Below are 24,611 nucleotides of genomic sequence, written 5' to 3'. Positions count from 1 at the left end.
CTGAGGCACGAATTGGTTAAGGCCCAGATTTTTAAAGGGATTAGATGTTGCTGTGCTCAGCATCACTACACCTAACTGGTTTAGGAGACAAATCCCATTTTCAATAGGGATTTAGGCACTCAGGTACATGTCTGCAATGGGGAATTCTGCTGCATGAGTCTATATTCGTGTAAAAGGATGTTCATGATGCTGCATCCCATACATGGGGAAGCAGATGCCCTTTCCAGCTGAGGACCATGCAAGTTGATGTAACTAGGAGCCTCCTCTTTTCTGCTGCCATGTCATTGGCAGGTATTAAATGAGTGAAAGGATGTCCTTGTGCTAAGTGACAATAGGAAGCTCCCCTTTGGGTGACTTCTCTCTCGATCCCTCCAACATTCATCACTGCAGCAAAAATTAATGCCAGGGTGTGAAACACAACTGACAGTTTAGCGGAAGATTGCACAGATGCTGCAACATCTGTCTGCCTTTGGAACGAGCTGATTGGCTGCAGGGACAAGCATGCTGGGAGATGGAGATGAAATTAGCATTCCGTGCTACCTAGAGAATTATTTGTAGTCCGTGTTTCCACTGTGTATTATAAACTCGATAGCGGGATAAAATAGAAGGAAAGGATGGATGGCTAGAGGCCACTGCGAGCCCACAAGGCCTGATTCTCCATTGCCTTACACCTTGGGTAGTCATTTACTGCAGTGGGAAATGGTTTTAAAATGATTGAGAGCATCTTGCACTCCCTTTTCTCGAGTACAGCTGGCTACACCAAGTGCTGGGGAGCAGAGAATCAGGCCCAGGCTGGTTTGAATTAAATAAGTTGTCATCTACAAGGCTGGGAAAAGATTGCTCCATATTCAGCTGCTTTATTGTAGCGCAAAACATACGTGATCTCAAGTCAGAGGACACTGAAGAAAGAAGAGGCACTGCATTACGCAGCCCCTAGTTTCTTCTCCATCCATGTGGCTGATTCATAGATTCATAGACTCTAGGACTGGAAGGGACCTCGAGAGGTCATCGAGTCCAGTCCCATGGCAGGACCAAATACTGGCTAGACCGTCTCTGATCAGATGTAACATTTCAGGTGCAAGTATGTCTTTCTTGCACATCTGTGGAGCACCTGCTTTCTGTTCGGTGGGACCCAGCAGTGGAGGAATCCTCAGTGTAAATCCAGTGACAGCTTGCTAGCCCACGTGAAACGAATTTGGTGGGTCTCAGTTCAGTTTGCCCAACCCTGCAACTGCCTCTGATTGGCTACCTTGATTGCTCACGTCAGCAGAGATAGGCCCGGAGACTGAATGATCCTGTCACCTCTCGTCCTTCCAGGCCAGGCGGGCCTGTGGAAGATGTAGATAAATAAGATCCTGGGTTTTGATGCCTGGGGTTTAGCATGTCACTCAGCCAGAGAAGCTTCCCTCATGCAGGTTTAATCAATACAGAATACAGTTCCTGGGGGTGGGGTTTGGAGTTAAGGGGAACGAATTCAGCCTCCTGCCTGCGTGCTGCCAGGGGTGACATATCCTGAGCCACGAGTCATCCTGCAATGGGATCCTCACTGTGCCTAAAGAGCTGCAGCTGGGTGGCACAGACGCTGCTCATGGGAATCCTATTGACACCAGTCATGTGGCTAAATACCTGTTCAGAGCACAGTAGCGTGAGGATGATCGGGGGTGGGGGAGGAAGAAACCAGTGCAGCCCAAAGGATGGGTGTCGCTTTGAAGAGAAGGGCTGTGATCAGGCTGGTCAATGAGGGAGCTGATTCGGTCCACTGGAGCCCTGGCCATAAACTAAAGCTGCCTCCCCCACATAAGCTCTGGCAGAATCCCCAGGAGTTGGCTGCAGTGATGACACCACCTGCTTTTCTGCAGGGGTGTTCTCCCTGAGGTGCAGGGACCAGGCAAGTGAAGAGGGGTGAAATTAGCATCCCCGGAAGCCAGCGCTAGCTGCATCAGCACGAGTGCATCTGTCCCGTGCACCAGTCAATCTGCCACAACACTACTGCATCTGGCTTACCCCTTGGTGCGGCTGCATCGACACCCGTGTATCTGTTTCATCTGCTGTTATTCACAGAGGTTTCCTCTCAGTTGCGCCGATGTAAATCAGGAGTAACTCCATTAGTTCCCTGGCATTACACCAGGCGTAAGGGAGATTGGAATCAGCCCCCACTTTGAATCCTTCCAGTCCCACCGTGGTTTTTCTCCACATTTCAAGTGTCAGACATCAGGCGCAGCCACAAATGCAGAATAACGATGAGGACAAGAAGCAACTCAGCAGTTCGGAGGCGAGACTCGACTGACCTTCTAGAAAGGGAAACCGAAGCTTTATGAAACACAAATCAGAAAAGACAGTTTAAAGTGCCATGCGGAGTTGACCGTCCTGGCAACATTGTGCTTAGCCCATGTGAGGAGTTTGTTTTGAGGATCACACAGCAAACAGATTGCAAAGAGAACGAAAGGAGCCCTGACAACACAGGAATATCCTCCATACGATGAAGAAGAATCTCCATGATCTGAACCTCCCTGCCTATAGAGCTGTTGCTGCATTTCCCTGTCCTTCTATCTCACAATTCCTTGATGTCCCCCTTAGAAGCATGGAATCATAGAATATCAGGGTTGGAAGGGTTGGAAGGGACCTCAGGAGGTATTTAGTCCAAGACTAGGACCAAAGCAGGACCAATCCCCAACTAACCCATCCCAGCCAGGGTTTTTTCAAGCCGGGCCTTAAAAACCTCTGAAGATGGAGATTCCACCACCTCCCTAGGGAACCCATTCCAGTGCTTCACCACCCTCCTAGTGAAAAAGTTTTTCCTAATATCCAACCTAAACCTCCCCCACTGCAACTTGAGACCATTGTTCCTTGTTCTGTCATCTTGTACCAGTGAGAACAGTCTAGAATCATCCTCTTTGGAACCCCCTTTCAGGTAGTTGAAAGCAGCTATCAAATCCCCCCTCATTCTTCTCTCTGCAGACTAAACAATCCCAGTTCTCTCAGCCTCTCCTCATAAGTCATGTGCTCCAGCCCCCAAATCATTTTTGTTGCCCTTCGCTGGACTAGCCAATTTTTCCACATCCTTTTTGTAGTGTGGGGCCCAAAACTGGGCACAGTACTCCAGATGAGGCCTTACCAATGTCCGTATTAACCCATAGCCCCATCCAAGGCCTGCTGGGGTCCATGGGAGTTCACCCATTTACTTTACTAGGGTTTGGATGAGCCCAGGAGGTTCTGATTATTGCTTTTTCAGTAATTGGACTAATGCTCCCTCTGGCTGCAGAAAATGCTGGTCATGTGCTCTGTTGGACCATACCGAGCAAGTGCATATATCAGCCAGAAGAGAGCAGTTCTTGGAATGATCCGAACAAAGATTGAAAGGACTTTATACTGCCAGGGAGGCTGTATCAATATGTTAGAAAGCCACTGTGAGATCGCTTGTCTTTTTTAAAAACCAAAAACAGTAAATAAAAAAGCTCTCCCACCCCGTAGCCCCAGCCTAGGTTTCCCAAAAGTAAGACAGGGTATCTGTTGGATGTTCCATTACAGGACACGATTTTGCTGCTGTAAAAGAGATGCCAGTTCTGGAGAAAGGAGAATCCCCTTTAGCAGTTGAACCCTTCTGATTTCAGGGATAATATGTACATAATAGTTAGATTGTTGCAATATGAAGGAAAAAATTTACAAGCAGCATCGACCCGGCCTGTGCATGTATCTCTGCGATTTTGCACATGCTTGTTTTTGTGCACTTGAGTTGTTTACGTAGGAACAGAGGGACATAGGATTTGCCAGACTGGATCAGACCAGTGGCCCATCTACTCCAGTACCCTGAATCTGACACCGGCCAGAACTAGATGCTTCAAGGGAAGGTGCAAGGAACTCTGAAGTAGGCAGAGTTCCCAGAGTTTGGATGTGACCCATTACACCATCCAGGCCTGAAGACCATCTCTGCTCTCTAGATCCAGTTGCCACTGATTTGAAGATCCAGTGGCAATAGCATCCTGTTCTCTCATTTTCACAGCTCTCTGCTCCCTGCAAGGCCCAGCTGCCATAGCAATTTTCTCTTTAATGATGAGTCCCCTTGCTCCACTTTTAATCCTCATCCGGAACTGCAAACAATGGAGCGAGTATGAATGGAGGAGTTCTCGGGACCAGGCGCTGATGCACCCCTGATCCAGTTGCATCTCTGAAGACTTCATTCTTGGGAGATTTCCATGGATTTTGCTGAGTCCCTCTCAGCCACTTGTGCCTTTAAAGAACTGCATCCCCCTCTCAGTTATGGTTAATCTTTAATCCTGCATCTTCATCTTTGCCTGCAGCTCCTTAGGTTGGCTTCTTGATTTAATTTCTTTACCCGTCTTCCCCCGCCTGCTGGCCCCGCTCTCATTTGCTTGATTTATTTTACCTCATCTCTTTATTGTGTAGTCTTGCACTAAGCCATTTAAAGCTTGTGATTTAGGTTTCTGGGAAACAGTACTACCTGGAGGAACTAGTGCTGATTGGTCCGAGTGAGCCAGTGCTCTTACTGACCCACTCCTTGGGTCATGTGTGCTCTTTGAATCAGGGACTGGGTCTTATTAATCTTTGTTTTACAGTAGCACCCAGAGGCCTAAGCTAAGATCTGGGGCCCATTGTGGTAGGTGCTGTACATACATCTAGTAAGAGACAGTCCGTGCCTGAATGACTGTATGGTATAAATAGACTTGACACTAAAGGGGTGAGGAAAAGGGAAGATTGGTGTGCCCTTGTTACAGGTGGGGAACTGAGGCACAGAGTGATTAAGTGATTTGCCAAAAGTCATCCAGCAATTCTGTGGCGGAGCCAGGAACTGAACCCAGGTCTCCTGAGTCCCAGGACAGTACCTTAACCAATAAGCCCTTTAGTAGAAATGGTCTATGTCCCTGGCCCTTTAACAATTCCTCTTCTCCCACAGGAAGGGGGCATTATGGGTTTTCACAGGAGCTCAATGTCTTTCAATGGCATGCACCATGCAGAACTTGATATCTCCCAGCCGGGTGGGCACAATTCTAAAAGGGCAAAAGCGTCCTTCCTCAATGTTAGCTGTACATATTAAGCATTTACAACAATGTGATGATACTTGTGTCCTTTTCCTGGTGCCAGTTAACTGTCCTTGTATGATGAGCTCTACTGTAAGTGGGGAGTGACTGGTACCATCAGCTTGTATCACTGCTCCTGCTGAAGAGCAAGATTTCCCTTCAATCTAATGAATACGTAGAATGCTGCTGGCATTATCCAGCCCGCCAAATGTATTCCGAATAGGACCTTAATCGAGTGATCTGTCAGTCTAATCCTGGAGCGGGCAAATTTTTTGGCCTGAGGGCCACATCGGGTTTCCAAAATTGTATGGAGGGCTGGTTAGGGGAGACTGTGTCTCCCCAAAATAGCCAGCCGTGGTCTGCCCCCCCTGCTTCTTGCCCCCTGGGACTCCTGCCCCATCCAGCCTCCCCTGATGCCACCCTGGGAGCCCTGCCCCATCCACCTATTCTCAGACCCCCTGCCCCTGACTGCCCCTCACTGCCCCATCCAGCCCCCCTTCTCCTTTCTGATTGCCCCTCCGGAACACCTGTCCCCATTCAACCCCCCTGATCCCTGCCCTCTGACCACCCCGATCCCTATGCACACTCCTGCCCCCTGTCCACCATCCCAAACTCCCCTGCCCTCTATCCAACCCCACCCCCCAGCTCCCCACCCCCTTACCGCGCTGCCCAGAGCACCAGGACAGGCAGCCGCCCCGGCTGGCTGGAGCCAGCCACGCCACCGTGCAGTACAGAGCACCAGGACAGGCAGCCGTGCCGCCTGGCTGGAGCCAGCCATGCCACCATGCAGTACAGAGCACCAGGACAGGCAGCTGCGCCGCCCGGCTGGAGCCAGCCATGCCACCGTGCAGTACAGAGCACCAGGACAGGCAACCGTGCCGCCTGGCTGGAGCCAGCCATGCCACCATGCAGTACAGAGCACCAGGACAGGCAGCCGCGCCGCCCGGCTAGAGCCAGCCACGCCACCGTGCAGTACAGAGACCGGGATCAGGCCAGGCTCTGCAGCTGCGCTGTGCCAGGAGCTCGCAGCCATGTCGCCCAGAGTATTGCGCCAGCAGCGCAGCGAGCTGAGGCTGTGGGGGAGGGGGAACAGCAGGGAGGGGCCGGGGGCTAGCCTCCTGGGCCAGGAGCTCAGGGGCCAGGCAGGAGGGGCCAGCCCGCAGGCCGTAGTTTGCCCACCTCTTGTCTAAAATATCTGTCTAGCTATTTGCCCATCATCACTGTATTATCCGAGGCCCAGATCCTCAAAGATATTTAGGTACCTAACTCCCATTGATTTAGTTCCTTTGTGCAGCCGTTGTTAACCAAAGTTTGTGTTGCCAAGGTGCTCAATGCTATTTGCCATGTTGTCCCTTTTAGGGGGCAGGGGGGATGGGTGCACAAGTAAAGCCATTGGCCAGTTTCACCATTCGTCCCAAACATGATTTCCCCAGAGATTCAGGACGTCCACCAGGACCTTCTTATTAATGTGGTCTGTAATGCGTATGCTGCTTGTCTGACTATATCTTAATTTTTCCAACAGAGCACATTCTCTAGCAGCTTTCAATGCAAGTGCTTCAGGGCTAGTTTTCATAACTAGGGATGCACCCTGTCTTGGAGCCTGCATTATGAAGAAAACTCTTCTAAAGCTCCAGAAGCCTGAGCTCTGGAAGGTTCTCAGGATGATCAGCTGTGTGATGGGGAAGTGAGAAGTCTCTTAAGGAGAATATCAGGAAATTATGTGCTCTTTTCTGCAGCTGAATGAGAGGGTAGCTATGGAGAACAGTGATCCATCATGGTTATTCCTAGCACCAGAGAGGCTGTGTTTAGGATATGTCCATGCTGTACCTCCCACAATCCTCTCTAGATTCATGTGTGGGCCATACTCTGGTTCACATGCTAACTGAGAAATTAGAGGTGAAAAGCCCTTATCAGAGCTGGGAGTGCTAGGTTAAATTTGCCAATGGGACTTGCTTTCATTCTGTTCGTGCTAAGGGCACTTCTGAGAGTGCCCTGCGGTGCTGCGTAGTGAGTGGTCGGGAGGCTGTTCAGTGAAGTCCTGTTCCTGTCCTTATTTCGCAGCCCCTACTGCAATGTGCAGGTGCAAACTGTATCATTTGGGACCTCAGGGCAACTGCCTCAGCATAGACAGACGCTGCATCTAGAAGATCTGCTCGATCAAGATAACAGCAGGGAATGGCACATTGAAGTGGGATGGAGGCAGATCTATCACACTCTGATCTTTTCATTTGTCTGGGAGGGGCTCTAGATGTCCCAGCTGGAGAGGCTCCACTGACCTGTGTGAACATCTTGTCCATTCCCTGGAGGCCAGGGCTGATGGTTCCCTACAGCCCGTTCCCCAGCGCTTTGCTTAGTCTAGTTTTCAGTGTCTCGAGCAATAACTGTAAGCCCCTTACAATGGTGCTTCCCCCTCTTCCCTTGAGAAATTATTCTACAGCCTAATACATCATGGCTCAGATTTTCTGCTTTAGGGCACACAGTGGCCCTAAAAGTATTGTAGCTAACCTCCAGGAGGATTGTCCCAGTCCAGGGGTGAAGAGCTGACATAACTGCTCCGATGCTTCCTCCTTCCTGCAGCCAGTTATGGGGTTGTAGTTGGGCTTCCTTACACTTCTGTGGTTCCTAGCCGCCATATTGTCTCCTGGCAGTCATGGGCAGCTAGCATAAGACAGAGAAGAGGTTAGGAGGCTGGAGTGCTTCACAGCTGGTCCAAGGTGGGTGGTACATTCAATGGTCTCCTCTGGGAATTATCCAGTGGACAGACATGATGGAGACACCATGTGCAGTGTGCCAACTTGGGGGATTTTATTGAGCCTCTCACCATATGTTTTGTTTTTTGTTCAAGCCCCAGTTCCTGGAGTCATGTGTTTTATAGGAGAATTTCCATGTTCATGAGTTTCTACCCCTCATGGCTACAGAGAAGAGCTTGAAAGTGTAATCCTTAAAGGCTAAAAATTAGAAGGAAAATCCAAAGAATTCCCATCCTGTTATTTTTAAAAAAAATCTCATGATTTTTAAGGCAACTTCATGATTTTGTTGAGAGGTTCAACTCCTGATTTTCGAGCATGTGGGTTGGCAAGACTCCAAATGTGGAATAAATCACCAGAGATATTATTTTATTAATATTATTCATTATTTTTATTGTGGGAACCCCTAGGAGCCCAAGACACGGACCACGACCCCATTGTGCTGGGTGTTGTACAAGATTTGAGTGTCAGGCTTTATAATGTATATACACTATTGTTGTAGAGCAAGTATATACAGATTAATAATTAGCCCCGTGCTCTGGATTTTTGAATGCATTTTCAACTCAGAACTGGGCTGGGGTAAAAAGCCACTGCTGCTTGGGAAGTTGTGTTTCCTCTCAAGTGGAATCTGCTGGCCTTCTGATGGGAGTCATTATGGCTCAGCGTCAGCTGTATTTATGGTGTCTGAAAAGATTATCTCCAGATAATCTTACGGGTATTTAGCCAGCCATATGCTTTATTTTGATAGCAACATGCGTTTCTTTGTGCATTTAACATTGTTTATGTTAATTAAGGTTTCAGACTGGAAGCTGCATATGGGCTCTTTCGTTTCTCTGTGGCTAATTTGCAGAGAGTAAGTAACCTTGTCCTTTGTGCAATGCTTCAATTCAGTTAGACATGATTATGGATTCACAGCTGGGAGAAGGCCTCGTTTCTAACCTTCTTACTACTTCCTTCCCCCACAAAAAACTTCCCGTATGCCTGATAATTCCTGAGTTGATTCTCAGGTCAGCAGTGCTTTTATTTTATTTGTGGTCAAATCTGAAGCAAATCAGCCAAGCTGATTTCGAATGATAAGCCTCTGAAAAAATATTATCTTTCCTCGGGATTCACTTTCTGTGCCTGGACTAAGTGGATCGATAGCTGTCTTTTTAAAAGAGAGTTAATTTAATAATAGTTGCTAATCTAATAATAGGTTCTTCCCTATCAGCATAGAGTTGTTTTTTTCAGTGCCAAATGTGTGCTGCAGAGAGTGGTGTGAGAATAGAGTTTGAAGCCAAAGATGGGTAGAAGCAGCTGCAGTTGGATGAAATTCAGGGATCCGGCACAAAGCTTACCTCCCAGTTAAATCCCACTTTAAGTCCCGTGTCGGGTAATACCCTGGTGCTGAAGAGTATTTCTGATTGGAGGAAGAACCTCCTGGTTCGCAAAGAGCATTTAACTTTGTGAAATGTGGTCCTTGAACCTAGGATAATACAGTGGGGGTGGATGTAGCTGTGTTGTCCTGGCTGGACACTTTCACAGCGGAGATGAAATGGAACATCTTTCATCTCTGCTTTAAAGTGGCACTGGAAAGCTTTTGTAACTAAATAAGCTAATCTAGGGTCCTAAATCACTGAAAGGATGTATGGGCATAGCTGTTGATGGAGAAGTAGTGTTGCTTAGCGAATAGAGCACCAGGTGAGGATTTGGAAAACCTGGGTTCTGTCCTCAGCTTGGCTAATTGCCTTCCAGGTGACCTTGGAAGGATCATTTCGCCTCTCTGTGACTCAGTGTCCCCATCTGTAAAATGGGGCTAGTGATATTTACTCCTTTTGTAAAGCTCTTTGAGATCTATAGATGACAAGTCAAAACTAGGTATTGGGCTGGATAATCCGCTTCATTGACTTTAATAGAATTATGCCAGTTACACCTGCTGGCAGAATATTTAGAGATTCAGGACAGTGGCTGGGTTTTGGGGACTAGCCCCAGGATGAATCATCTTTCAGTTCTAGAGGCCCAATTCTCCTCTCAGTTACATCAATTTAAATCGAAGCTGACTTCAGTGCAGCCACTCTGGATTTAAATGAATGTTACTGAGAGCAGAATCTGGCCCCAAACCACTGGATCAATCACTGAAAGTCATTACTGTCTGTTGGGTGTTTAGTGGCTTGTGTGATAAAGCTTGTTAGCCTGGGGGCCTCGTTCTGATTCCTAAGGGGACAGGTGCCAAAATTGCCCAAACCACCATTGACATTATGGGTGTCAATTTTAGTTTACCCTGGAATTTGGATCAGAAAGTTCAGTACTTTCATAGTGTTTGAAATTAGAGGTTGATGTTGGCTCCTTTCCACTTTAAAGTGTAATTTGTTTTCATTTGTAAGCATGCAGAATTCTCTATCACTGGTTCAGGATTCTAATTAGATATTTTCATCCTGTATTGCTCCTGAAAGAAAGTAGGAAAGAAAGAAAGCTTTTCCTTGCACCTTTCCCCAGGACTCTTTAATCTCCTAAGGCAACTATGAGGTCCAGGAGAAACTGTGGCCAGAACTCACTCTTCAAGACAAAATGAATTTTATTCCAAGCCAGCTGTACAAAGGCAGCCCCGTTCGCACTTCCAGAGTGTTCAGAAGGAGCTTTGCAATGGCCTTTTGCTGGAAATGAAAATTGCTTTGGGAATCCTGCAAAAGGGATTAACTGTGACTTGGGTTCCAGCTCTCCAAATTAATAAACAAGCCGCTAGATGGATCCCAGCCAAGCACTTGATTGACCTGTCAGTTTGGTCGGGAGGGAGGAAAAAAGCCCCTGTGAATCAGGAAGTATTTATATATTATTTAAGCCTTAAGTATAAGCTCCATTGTTTTAAAGCTTCTTTCTGTTCCATGCCTGTTCCTACAACAAAGCCCTTAATTTGCTATTAATCACTGTTCAGGAAGGTCCTTAAGCAAGTGCATAACTCCCATGGAAGTCTATGGGACTATGTCCTTAATTGCTTTCCTGAATCACATTCTCGGTGTTTACACCCATCATGAAAACCTATAGCCAAACTTTTCTCTCCTGGAATGGGCTAGGGCTGAATTTGAACCCACGGATATTATAGATGGAATAACCCTCTCGGGTGTCCTGATGCTTCCAGCACTCACTGATGTATTCTCAGGTTTAGTTTTGGAGCTTCCACCCCTCCACTTTGGCTAGGCCACAATCTGTTAGATCTCATTATTAGGAAGAATTTCCCTGATATCTGCATCTAAATTTTCCCTTGCGTAAATTTCCTCTTATTTTCCCTTATTTCACCTTTAATTAATTCCTCTTTGTCCTTGGGATTCACAGGTTTTAATATTTATAGATAAGGCTCATCAACCCCCTTCCTGTTCCTCACAGCTGTGAGCACGTGGCTTTCTGTCACGTGCAGAATCAAAGGTTTCACGGAGGGACTCATCCTCCCCACCCCCTTTAATACCCCACCTCCTCTGATTCCCTTTGTTTTCGTTTTTGGCCGATTTTCTTCTGGTTTTGAAATGGTTAAATGAAACCCAATAAATCCCTGGGAAATTATCAATAAATAAATTAAATCAACCGATCAATAAATAGCCCAAATGAAGAGCCTTACTGGTGAGGTACAGGACTCAGTATTGAATTATAAGATACCTGCACATGCACACATCACTTATAGGAACTTGTCACGTGGTATGCTTGCCACTAGGGCATCACCTTGTGGCCGCATCAGGGGATTAGCTCCACATCAGGGGTCTGACGCCCCTTTCTTTGCCCAGTGGCTCCCTTTCTCTGGGACACGGGGTGCTCCATCTTTGTGACTTAGCCTTCTGGCCAGGTCACTATAATCTTCCCCTTTCAGGGGACCAAATCCCACTGGACAAACTTCCTAGGCAATCTGTGCTCCACTGCCTGGTCTGTGCCACTTTCCCAGTGGCTGGGGGAACCCTGGGCCCACCCACTACTCTGGGTTCCTGTCCAGGGACCCTTCCTGGCAACTGTGGTCTGCTTTCCTTCGGACCCTGTTGCTTTTTCCTGGGACTCCTTCCTATAGTTTCTGGCTCCCCCTCTCTGGTTGTACCAGCTCAAACGCCTTCCTCCCACGGAGTAACTGCAGACTATTTAACTCCCTAGCCTCAAACACCCCTCCTTGCCCCCAGGGGGTGACTGCAGCCCACTTCTCCTGCAGCCCCTTTCGGCTGTCAACTTACTGGCTTCATACCCACCCCTCCTGTTCCTTCCCAGCTGGGCTCCATCTTCAATCAGTCCTTCAATCCCTGGCTCTTCCCAGGTGCAGCCTATCAGGTTAACTATCCTAATTTACCAGCTCTGCCTTGCATGGGGTGGACACCCCATCAGACCCCTGTTCAAACACCCACTGAAGTCCATGGAAAGCCTCCCTTGGGCTTCTGTGTGCTTTGGATCCGGCTCATAACAAAGTCATTCAATACTCATAGTAATACCCACCCCTGAACAGAGGCTTATTCTAAGCAGAGCTGCAATGTGCATTGGACAAACAATTTGGGACCTTCATTCTATGCTGAACTAAGTGGAGTTTGCTAATATGCATTGGCTAGACCCTACATCTTACAGTCTCTGACTCAGGCAAAACTCCCACTGATCCAGTGAGTGAATGGCTCTGAGGGAGACTCTCCTTGTCCAGAGTCCCATTGCAGTCACAAAGCCAGAGTACTAATGGAACCCGTGGGAATTTTGCATGAATGAGATGGCACAAGCTAGCCCATTTAGTGGCTTCCACTCTCTACTGTTTGCAGTCGACAACATCAACACTCTCCGTGGTGCTGGGCGAGTCCTCACAGCATGGTCAACCACAAGCATTCAACAGTCATGAGTCACGCTCCCAAAAATTATGAGACTGGCTTAAAAATCAGGAGATATTAAAATAAAACATTTTGGTTTTAGTTTGTCTGCTGGGTTTCTGGGCTGTTAGGTCACGCTTGGGTCATGTTTTTTAGGCTTTTCTTTGCAACCACAAGGGCTAGAAACTTAAAAAAAAATACTGAATGCGAGATTCACACATAAATAATTTGACTTCAGGGGCTGGGGCTTGAATGCAAATACCAAATATTGCAAACCTTGCCAAAAAATTGCAAGAATCGGCAATGCTGGACTGAACTGCACTGTTCCAGTCTATCCTTCTGTAAAATGGGGATAATAATATGTCCTATCCTACTTTGCTGTGTGTGTTGTGTGGACTGAGTCATTTGTGGGTAAATCCATCCTTAGGCAGCAGTCCGGCACAAGAGTCTTTGAGCTCACATGGGAGTAAAGTGGTGACCAAGCCTTTGGGTTTAAGTGCTCTGGTCTTGCACTGGTCCTGTGCTCTGGATCCAGCTTTGGATCATTTTGCAAAGTGCTTTGAAGACAGAACGCTCTGTAGAGGAGCAGTGTGATTACTGCTGGGGGAATTGGTGATTTTTTCATATCACCCCAAATGTTCTTTTAACAGCACCACTGTTCTCCCCAAGCCATGTCAAAGACATGCTGAAGGATTAAAACCAGAGATGAGGAAAGGATAAGGGAAGGAGAGGCATTGTTTATGCTGAGGAGCTTAAAACTGACGGATCGCACTTGCATCCTGTAGGGTGAATTCAGTACTTTAAGATGATCGAGATGTTTAATCAGTGATCTTTGATAGTAGGGGGCCACATTCTCAGCAGTTGTAAATTGACATAACTCCACTTACTTCAGTGGACTATGCCGATGTACATCAGCTGAACATCTGACCCAGGATATCCCACACCGCCCCTTTGGTAATTTATAGTGGCTTTTAATATAAGAGCTATATGGCTTTGATCCAATGTACATTGAACTCAATGGGACTCTCTCCAATGATTTCAGTGGACATTGGATCACGTCCTATAAGAGCAAAGCATGGTTATTGTAAAATATGTCCTTTCCTGCATCCCACTATGTGCTTTAAATGTATGAGTTGCTTTGCCATGTCTAGAAATGGGGATGGGAACAGTGCAGGAGTGTTTGGATCTGATGTTTCAGCTTGACCCAGTAGAGATGAGCAGCCCAGATCCATACCCACTTTGCTTTGAAGCTTGGAGGTAACTGGAGCTGAGATTTGGAGTCAGGTCTATCACTAACACAAATGTATCCATTCAGTTGTTAAGTGCAAACAGAATAAAGTCCAAACCAGCAATATACATGTGGGTTTTTTAATGGCCAATTTCATAAAGCTCAAAACAGTGACAAACCAAATCAGTTGAGAGAAAGAATTTAAACAGAACAATGTGAATGATAATTGGGAATTTTTAAAGAACATTTTACTAGATGCCACAATTGAGAACAAAGGCTGCATTGGTTAAAAAAAAATCTAGTTTAGAGGTGAAGTGAAAGCAGAGTAGAAGTTGATAGGAATGAATATAAATCAGATGCTAGGAATTGTAGAAAATTGATAAGGGAAGCAAGAGAACTCTATAGCCAGCAAAATTATGGACAATAACTAGGAGTTTTGTAAGTATCTTAAGAACAAAAAAATCCTAACAATGGTATTGGTCTTTACTAGATGGAAATGGTAGAATTATCAATAATAATACAGAAAAGTTAGAAATGTTGAATAAATATTTCTATTCTGTATTTGGCACTGGTTTGACCACTACTGGAATACTGTGTCCAGTTTTGGTGTCCACAATTAAAAAAGGATGTTTATAAATTGGAGAGGGTTCAGAGAAGAGCCATGAGAATGATTAAAGGATTGGAAAACTTGCCTTTAGAGTGAAAGACTGAAAGAGCTCAGTCTGTTTATCTTAACAAAGAGGTTAGGGGGTGACTTGATCACAGTTTATAAGCACTTACATGAGGAACAGCAATTTGATAGTAGAGGGTTCTTCTAGCAGAAAGAGGTATAACAAGATCTAATGGCTGGAAGCTGAAGCTAGTCAAATTCAGACTAAAGCTAAGGTGCAACTTCTTTTTAACAGAGAGGGTAATTAACTATTTGAATAATTTACCATGGTGGATTCTCTAGGACTGGCAATTTTTAAATCAAGATAGGATGTTTTTCTACAAGATCTGCTCTAGTTCAAACAGAAATTAATTCAGGGCAGTTTTTTGATCTTCTGTTATGCAGAAGATCAGACTAGATGATCTACAGAAAAGGACCTGGGGAATACAGTGGATGAGAAGCTGGATATGTGTCAACAGTGTGCCTTTGTTGCCAAGGCTAATGGCATATTGGGCTGCATTAGTGGGAGCATTGCCAGCAGATCGAGGGAAGTGATTATTCCCCTCTATTCAGCACTGGTAAGGCCACATCTGGAGTACTGTGTGCAGTTTTAGGCCCCCCACTATAGAAAGGATGTGGACAAATTGGAGAGAGTCCAGAGGAGGGCAACGAAAACGGTTAGGGGGCTGGAGCACATGACTTATGAGGAGATGCTGAGGGAACTGGGTTTATTTAGTATACAGAAGAGAAGAGTGAGGGGGGATTTAATAGCAGTCTTCAACTACCTGAAGGAGGTTCCAAAGAGGATGGAACTTGGCTGTTCTCAGTGGTGGCAGATGACAGAACAAGGAGCAATGGTCTCAAGTTGCAGTGGGGGAGGTCTAGGTTGGATATTCAGAAACACTATTTCACTAGGAGGGTGGTGAAGCACTGGAATGGGTTACCTAGGGAGGTGGCAGAATCTCCTTCCTTAGAGATTTTTAAGGTCTGGCTTGACAAAGCCCTGGCTGGGGTGATTTAGTTGGGGATTGGTCCTGCTTTGAGCAGGGGGTTGTACTAGATACCTCCTGAGGTCCCTTCCAACCTTGATCTTCTACGATTCTATGAGTGGTCCCTTTTGGTTTTATAATCTATGAATCTATCTACACCAACATCATGTACGCGCCCTCTCTGTCTGTCAATGGCCATTTGGGAATGGAATGGACTCTTAATTCCACGTTGCGGCAAAGTGCCCAGCGACTGCTATACTCAGCACTGTGATATATCTCTTCTTTCAGCCAGGCGACAACGAACTTTGGCTGTTTGCCTGACCCTTGAGCCCTTATTTGCATTGTGAAATGTGACTGTTACTGTCCTCCATCCTGTGGCATCGCTTCCTGTTCACTGCTCTTCCTACATTCCAGACTCCTGTGCTTTCTTATGTCTCCGTCATGCTATTTCCACCTGCTGTGCTTGATCTGGCTGGAAGAAGCCATTTTATTCTGCTTCTTCAAGGGTATTTTGGTTTGCAGGCGATACAGAGGAAGGTGTAGGTCTTAGCCTCTGGATTCAGTACCAGAGGGGGCTATTTAAGCTCCTTGATTCTGCTTCGTTCTGTTCATACTCAGACCTTTGCATTTCAGTTTCAACTCAGTTACCCTTTTCTCTGCTCTTCCTCTCAAACCAAGGCCCAGATTTTGCCTGCCCACAGATCAGGCAGAAGGATGCTGCGGAAGGAGGTTCCACTCTGTGACACAGGGAGAGAGTTGCTGTGTTGTAGGAGTGGTACAGACCTCTTGAGCTACGGACAGCCTGAATCCTGCAAGGAGCTCCCACAGATCAAGGGGCATCTGCCAAAGGCAAGGGCATCTGTGCAGAAGCTCAGTCCGTCTGTTATATGCCCTGGGCTCTGTAGCAGCATGGCTCCATCTGGAGCTGTACTGCCGGTGGCTCTGCTGGCACTCTTCACTAGCTCTCTCCTCAGAGGATGGCTGATTGTGCAAAGAGAGCATCCCATAGCTGGAGTGTGCCACTAATTCTCACAGCTATTTCCCTGTGATACGGCTGCTATGCCCTTCCCTTCGCTGTGATGGAGCCCTGAGAGTTTGCACATAGACTCATCCCACCCAGCCTCCAACAGTTCCCATTGTTTTTACCCTTTCCATGAAAGCAGCAGGAAGGGGCGATCTGGCCCTCACAGTGGGTGCATTAGAGCTGTGGAACTTCGTGATGCTTTGCATGGAGTTTCCCCATTTATCTAAAAGAAAAAAAAACACATTAAAAAGCAACATGATTTCTTAACTCAATTCCTCTCTTTTCCCATCTCCTGAGCTTGGTTTCAGACTGTTCAGGCAATGCTTGAATGTTTATTGAGATGCCGAGTGGTTAACTCTCAGCGCATACAGTTTGGTCTCATTAATCCCAGCTTTTGGCAGCCGTGCCTTTTGGGGAATGTCTACTTGACGTTTGAGTCGTGCTTAGGCGATGGCCGCCATCTTGGCCAACACGCCTGCGAATGAACCGGGGATCGCTAAAAACAAGAGCTGTTGCAACTTGAGCTGGAGCGCCAAGGTTTTGTAACTGGGGCTGGAACGGCTCCTGTCCTCTGTGGGTTGGCACAGAGGGGGACCTGGAATGCACACTGACCACTGGGTAATTCTTTCACACGTGTTAACAAACGGGATTGAAAATTCTAGGGCCGGATTAACCTTTTGTGGGCCCAGCGCCAAACATATGTGTGGGCCCCCATGGGGACAATGGAGCATGGTGCAGGGAGGTCAGTCCCTGGAGCGAGGGGCCAGCCAGAGGCAATGGGGCATGGCATGGCAGGGGTGGCCCTGCTCCGCCCAATGCGAGGGCACTATTTACAACCCGGCAGTTGCCAGACGCACAGTGGCCTGCCCAGCCCTGTACTGCCAGTGTGTCCCTTCCCCTTGGGGGTGGGCTTATGCTACACCATACAGCCCCCCCACTCCCTATGGCCTGAGGCCCCCCAGACCCACCCACAAATGCACAGTGCCCTGCACAACACCACCCCTACCCACAGCCCCACCACAACTGCCCAGAACTCCCACTCCCTAGTGCCGCAACACACACAGAGATCTTCCCCACCCCTTCATAGCCCAGCACCCCCCCAGACCCTCAAGAGACCCACTCCCCGGCACCCTGCCTCCCGGCCATGCTCACCGGCCCTGCTGGGAGGTGACTGTGTCTGCTGGGCTGAGACATGGCAGAGAGGAGCCCTCAGCCAGCTGGCGGGCAGGCCGAGAGGAGCAAGTGGTGGGCAGGGGGAGCCAGGGGGGTCTCGGGGCGCAGTGTAAGTGGAACAAGCCGGGGCCCCTTCTCAGCGTGGGCCTGGCTCCATGGATCCACTGGAGCCATTGTAAACCCGGGCACTGCTGATGCCACACAAAGGTTTGGAACACGGCACAACTGTGGTGTTTAACTGGAGGCTGCAGTAAAATGACCAGCAACACACATTTATGTCCTGGCCATGCCAGTGTGCACAAGTGTGTTAATGAACATGGGGGATAATTCTCAGTTTCCCCTCTCAGCCTTTGCCTGTCTCGTCCATTTAGGTTGTAAGCAGGTCAGGTCAGGAACTGTCTCTTGCAATGTGTGTATACAGCGCGGAGCACAATGCAGTGCTGATCTCGGTCGAGGCTTCTCCGTGCTAAGTGGAACAATAATTCAACATGCTCTCAGTTGCCACGCAGAGCTAGACTGTATCTAGGATATGTCTGGGGGTGTAACTAGGGCTATGTCTACACAGCAAAGAAAAACCCGGGGCTGGCCTGGTTCATTGCTGGGTTGGCAAAGGCTTCTGGACTGGGGAGTGGGGAGCTCCCACTCGCAGGGTCTTACACCCCGGGCTGCAGCCTGAGGCCAGATATCGACACAGCGAATGAAAAAGCCCCGCTTCCCACGCCCCATAAGCCGAGCTGGGTGGCTCTTGTCTAGACGTACCCCTAGAGTAACTTGGTGGAGGCTGAGCGAGGGAAGGATTCCACGACTGTATTCCATGGAGAAGGTTCGGACAGTGAGCTGCATTGGGCTGTGGAACAGTCGCCCAAAGGAAGAATCTCTTGCCTGGGACCTGTACAATCAGCCCAGCCAGAGCACTGGAGATCAGTGTGTAGGGGAGAATCCTGCTCTGGCAGGTCTTTTCCATCTCTCCTGGTTCTGCTGTCTCAGCCTCTGCTGGCTTTTGGAGCAAGGAGGCAGGGGGCTGGGGCTGAGAGTGTGGCACTTAGCTTGAGGCAGCACATGCTGTGGGCATGATGGAGCAGTCTCAGGGAGAGTGGAGGGGGTCCTAAGTTCCGGGCTACCTGGCAGTGTCGCCAAACACAGGGAACGTCTCCTTCCCTCTAATCCCCACCGGGACAGATGTTGCTGACCCAGGTTACTTTTACTAATGCCTAAGAGGCACTTTTTCATGCCCAAGAGCCTCCACCCTCTCTCCCAGCTTCTGGAATGGGTTCCCTAGGGAGCTGGTGGAATCTCCTTCCTTAGAGGTTTTTAAGGTCAGGCTTGACAAAGCCCTGGCTGGGATGATTTAGTTGGTGTTGGTCCTGCTTTGAGCAGAGGGTTGGACTAGATACCTCCTGAGGTCCCTTCCAACCCTGAGATTCTATGAGTCTATGATTCTTTCCCCTTCTCCCACCCCTGGTCACTTTCCTCCCACCCCCATCCCCGAGCAGCAGCAGGCTCCCTCAGCCAGCCCCAAGCCAAAGGAGATTAGCCCCAGATGCTTGCCTTGGAGGAATGACTTTTAAAAAAAACAACCCTCCACTATGCCTGTCCCTCTGTGCACCAAGCCTGGATACCCCAGGGCTTCAGGTCCTCTTGTGCGCTCTCTTCCCCAGCCTCCCTGCACCTGTGTCAGCTCACAGGGTCCGGATCCCTGGGTCCCACTCCCTGTTTCCTGTGTCCATTGCAGGATAGGTGAGGTTCGTGCCCCAGTAGCCCTCTCTGATCACCCCTCCCGGAGTCCTGCTGCTCCCAGATCTGGGGAGGTTGGGGTGGGGTCTGGGGTGGGCCATGCGGGGAACAGATGGGAGCGAGAACAGAAGGGTATCAGGACAGGAGCTACTCTGCAGCTTTCCATAGGGATAGGGAGAGGAAGGGAAGGAGGGGGGAGTCATGTGCTGAAATGGAGGATGGGGGGCTGTGCGAATTTAGAAAGGAAGGGAGCTCTGTGTGCTGGGATGTGGGAGGGGAGCTGGGGGGGAGCTTTGTGTGCTGGGATGGGGGATGGGAGCTGTGCAGGGTTGCTGTGTGTGCTGTGTTGAAGGAGGGTAGTTGTGTGTGCTGCGATAATTAGGGGAGCTGTGTGCTGGGATGGGGGTGTTGCTCGGGGGGGGGGGAAAGCTGTGTCCTGGGATGGGGGAGATGCTGGTTGGGGAGGAGCTGTGTGCTGGGATGGGGGAGATGCTGGGGGAGGGGAGCTGTGTCCTGGGATGGGGGAGATGCTGGGGGAGGGGAGCTGTGTCCTGGGATGGGGAGATGCTGGGGGAGGGGAGCTGTGTCCTGGGATGGGGGAGATGCTGGGGGAGGGGAGCTGTGTGCTGGGATGGGGGTGTTGCTGGGGGAGGGGAGCTGTGTGCTGTGGTGGGGGTGATGCTGGGGGAGGGGAGCTGTGTGCTGGGATGGGGGAGATGCTGGGGGAGGGGGAGCTGTGTCCTGGAATGGGGTGTTGCTGGGGGAGGGGAGCTGTGTCCTGGGATGGGGTGTTGCTGGGGGAGGGGAGCTGTGTGCTGGGATGGGGTGGTGCTGGGGGAGGGGAGCTGTGTGCTGGGATGGGGTGTTGCTGGGGGAGGGGAGCTGTGTCCTGGGATGGGGGTGTTGCTGGGGGAAGGGAGCTGTGTCCTGGAATGGGGTGATGCTGGGGGAGGGGAGCTGTGTGCTGGGATGGGGGTGATGCTGTGGGAGGCGAGCTGTGTCCTGGGATGGGGGTGTTGCTGGGGGAGGGGAGCTGTGTCCTGGGATGGGGTGTTGCTGGGGGAGGGGAGCTGTGTCCTGGGATGGGGTGTTGCTGGGGGAAGGGAGCTGTGTGCTGTGGTGGGGGTATTGCTGGGGGAGGGGAGCTGTGTGCTGTGGTGGGGGTGATGCTGGGGGAGGGGAGCTGTGTGCTGGGATGGGGTGATGCTGGGGGAGGGGAGCTGTGTCCTGGGATAGGGGAGATGCTGGGGAAGGGGAGCTGTGTGCTGGGATGGGGTGTTGCTGGGGGAGGGCAGCTGTGTGCCGGGATGGGAGTCCAGCTTGTGGGGGGTGGTGATGCTCCCAGCATGTGGGGAGGAGGAGGGGGTCAGTGCTCTGGCTGTTTCTTTTGCATTTTGTTGGTGATGGTTTTTCTTTTTGCTGCCTCCTCTCACTCTGTCTCTCCCTCTCTCTCTCTCTCTCTCCCTCTCTGCTGTCTCTCTCTCGCCTCTCTGCACTTTGCCACCCCCTCCCTTAACAGATCCTCCTCCTCCTCCTCCTCCCAGCTTGGTGCCTGGTCCTGGCGCGGCTGCCGAACAGTCCCAGTCGATTCCTTCCGAACTAAATGCCTCTGTGAGAGACTCTCTACCTTCGCCATCTTAGCCCAGCTCAGCTCAGACATGGTAAGTCCTGCCAATAACATACAATGAAGAAAGAATGAAAGAATGCCAAGAAAGAAAGGAGAGGGGGGGGGAAAATCCCAGCCCAGAATGGCACAGCATCCAGCGTGTGACATTTAAATGACAATCAATCGCCAATACCAGCCTGGCTGTTGGGAGGCGGAGGGACCAGGATGCTGCTGGAGGGGGGTGTGTGTGTAGAGAGAGAGAGACAAGGTGGGGGAGGTAATATCTTTTATTGGACCAACTTCTGTTGGCGAGAGAGACGAGCTTTCGAACATGTGTGCGTGGAGACATTGCAATATAGAAAGACGAGTACGCGGCAAAGCGGCTCAGATGTGCCGCTGACAGGCTGTGACCTAAAAACAAACCCAACCGAGGAAGCCTGCTGCATTGAAGTGCCACCGATTCCTTAAGTCAGGATGTTCCGGGGGCAGCGAGCCCTTGGGAGACAGAGAGCAGATCCCACCCCTTGTCTCCCCAAATTTCCCTCCTGCCACCCTCCCTCCCCCTTAGGGTGACCAGATGTCCCGATTTTATCGGGACAGTCCTGATATTCAGGGCATTGTCTTATGTAGGCACCTATTACCCCCCACCCCCGTCCCGATTTTTCACACTTGCTATTGGGTCACCCTACTCCCCCTTCCTCAATTGCAGCGTGAGCTGGAGCCTGCACAGTAGAATACATTTGGGTTGCTGTGGCTGCTGCAGTGATTGTATTGTCGGTTTCAGGGGCCTCCCTCCCACCCCCGCCCCGCTCTCTTCCTGCACCGTGGATTTGAATATGAATGTTGGTGGAACCAGGGAGGGGACTCGCACAGGCTGGCATCTGCACTGTTGTCAGTGCCCGCACTTAATCTTTGCACGTTCTCCACCCCTTCCTTTTCCCCTTTCAACCTTGGTGCGATCTCTGGTTGCTGATCACCCCTGATTGGTAGACCCTGAAAGGGTTTGTACTGCTTTGCTGACTCGGTTGTTGTTTGAAGGGGGTGGGGAGTAGGGTGGGGGCTGGAGGGGTGTGTGTGTGTGTGTGTGAAGTTTCTGCTTCTTTATTTAAAGGGAAGCAAACGTTGGGTCTCAACGAGAGTGTTTGAAAAAGTAACAGATTCCGAGAGCTGATCCCAGCTCCGGAGCGGAGTCATGCCTGGTCTCCGGGAATGCGGAGCGCATGCAAAGTCGCTGCTGGGGCGTTGCTCCCAGGGATTCATAGAGTCATCCCAATGTCTTTAGTTCGGGTTGATTAAAAAAAAAATTTCAGCCATTTCTGCGCAGATCCCAGGCGCACATTGATTCACAGCTGAACACGGTGCCTCATGTGACACTTCCATCTGCTCGGGCACTAGGAGTTACTAGGCCCTTCCAGTAATTTACTAATTACACCTTGCTCAGTAAATGCCGGTTTAATTTAGGAAAAGGGAGGGGAAAGGAAGAAGGGGTGGGGGAAGCACATTTTCCAAGTTGAAGGTTTGGTTTATTATTAGGAACACTAATATATTTGGTCCACTAGTTACCATGGAAACAACATCTGCACTGAAGTGGCTTTAAAGACACAGTGTTGGCTGTTTTGCTTAGGCCCAGGCAGGTCCAGCTGCTAACCCACTTTGAAACGGCTTCACCAGGGCGGGGACTGACTCGTAGAGAAGTCCCTGATGTCCCTTTTGGTCTTGCCAGAAAGCAGCGATTTAAAGGGATTGTAGCTCCAACTTGGGGTGGGGGTAATTAGAGATCCTAGCAAGGCCTGTAAATGGCCAGAAGGAAATGGTAACTTTGGCACAAGCCACCCTAGCTTCCCACCCTTTGCTGCATGGGCAGTGACTACCCTGCTCCCAGCCATGTAGACTTGATCGGGGTGAGACAGTGGCTGTGTGAAGGCGACCGGCCTGGCCAATGTTTTATACAAGTCGTTTCCAACTTCCCTGGGGCGGCTGGGCTTGTGCGCCAGGCTGAGCTCAGCTGTGCCAGCTGGTGCCCATCGCCTGCCACTCAGTGGAGTGCTGTTCAGTATCCTCCCTGGGCCTGATCTGCAGAGGATACAAATCTTTTAGCTCAAGCAGTGGAGGCTCAGGCTCCCAGCTTGGGAAGGCCCAGGTTCAAACCTTAGTGATGACCATGATGGTGGTTGGTGTATGTACCCTCCCTTGCAACGGGACCTAAAGTGATGTCACACTTTACTCCTGCCATGACCCATGCCCAAGCGGGGCAGGAAGCAGGGATGCACCAGGGCCCAGTATGGAGACTCACTGAGTGGCAGCCACCAGCCCCCACTGATACTGGGGCATGGGCTGGTGATGAAGACCCACTGCAGATTTCCTTCCAAAGATGGAGTGGGAAAGGAGTAGTGAGCCTGAGTAAAAGGGAGGTGACTATTAGCAAGACTAAGGTCATGTCTTGTTCTGATTTAACTAAATTGGCAGAAAAACTGATGCAGCTCTTGAACGTGGAGGCAGTTCTACTGGTTTCAGGGTGTTTATAGTGAAAGCTGTGCTGCGCTGGTATAAACACCTTTATGCCAGTATAACTCCAGCCACGCTAGACTCTAAATCTGAAGCTTGTAGCAAAGGTGACTCTGTTAAGCTTAAAACTGTAGCCACCAGAGCTGAACCCACGGTGGTGTAATACCACATGGCAAAATTCATTTTAAATAAAACAAAAGGCTACAGGATTTAGTTAAAATGGTGGAGATCAGCCCCAAGGCGTGTCTGTATTTGCATTGTATTCACTTGATATAGTTTGTCTTTGCTGGACCTCCAGGCAAGGACCTTTAGGCCCAAAGTAACCACCATGCTCTCCCCATCACTCAGAGTTAGCATTATGTCTGTGTCTATGGCCATGCCACACTGGGCTGCCTCTCAGCCGTGCTCACTATGTAGGGGAGACCCTGCTGTAGTGCTTGTATGGGAGACCTAAAGGAACAGGTGATGGACTGTTCTCTCAGGTGTCACTGAAGCAAAGCCCAGAGATGGTGCTAGGTGATGCTATGGAGCTGGAGATGCTTGTCTTTCAGAAACTTGTAAAAAAACCCAGCTTGTCCTGGGGCCAGCCTTACTGTGCTGGCCTAATCCCATCTGGGGTAACCCTATTTGGCTGCTCTCTGTCTCCCTCTGCAAAATGCGGATGATATGCATTCATTTGTGGCTGGTAAGCACCCTGAGTACGACAATCCTCTATAAGGAGCTAAGTGCTATTTCCCCTGTAGCATGAGGAAGTTACACATTTTAAGCCAGCAGCCTCCCTGAACTAGCTATTGATGCACCAAGAAAGTTTTGGAATTCCAATTCAGTTCAGACAAGCCCCCCCCCCATTCAGCAGTTTATGCAAACCTCCCAAATTTGCAAATCTGGGGTCTGACCCTGTGATTCTAAGCAGAGGGGGCTCTGAGTCACTCAGGATTTCTGAAATTAAGTCTTTGGGCTGGAAATCTCATGAGATTTCCTGGTAAGAGATCCCACTTCTGGGATTGCACTGCCCCTGCTGCTGGAGCCGGAACCTGGGTATGGAGAGGCAAAAATAAGATGAGGGAGGGGGCAGCTGGCTGAACTTTTTCTTGTCTCAGAAGGGTTTTGTGTTGAGGTTCAGCTTG

General features: G+C 49.4%; 1 protein-coding gene across 1 annotated transcript in view; it reads left to right on the top strand.

The window, feature by feature from the left end:
* ADGRB1 (adhesion G protein-coupled receptor B1) overlaps positions 1-24,611 on the top strand; it is a 378,168-nt gene that overhangs the window by 251,483 nt on the left and 102,074 nt on the right. The window contains exon 18 of the mRNA XM_045007331.1: positions 20,893-21,034. Within this exon, the coding sequence (XP_044863266.1) occupies positions 20,893-21,034 (142 nt within the window). The remainder of the gene's footprint in view (positions 1-20,892; positions 21,035-24,611) is intronic.

Source organism: Mauremys mutica, chromosome 2 (assembly GCF_020497125.1).
Source record: "Mauremys mutica isolate MM-2020 ecotype Southern chromosome 2, ASM2049712v1, whole genome shotgun sequence".
NCBI lineage: Eukaryota > Metazoa > Chordata > Testudines > Geoemydidae > Mauremys > Mauremys mutica.
This window is presented reverse-complemented; position numbering and strand designations above follow the sequence as displayed.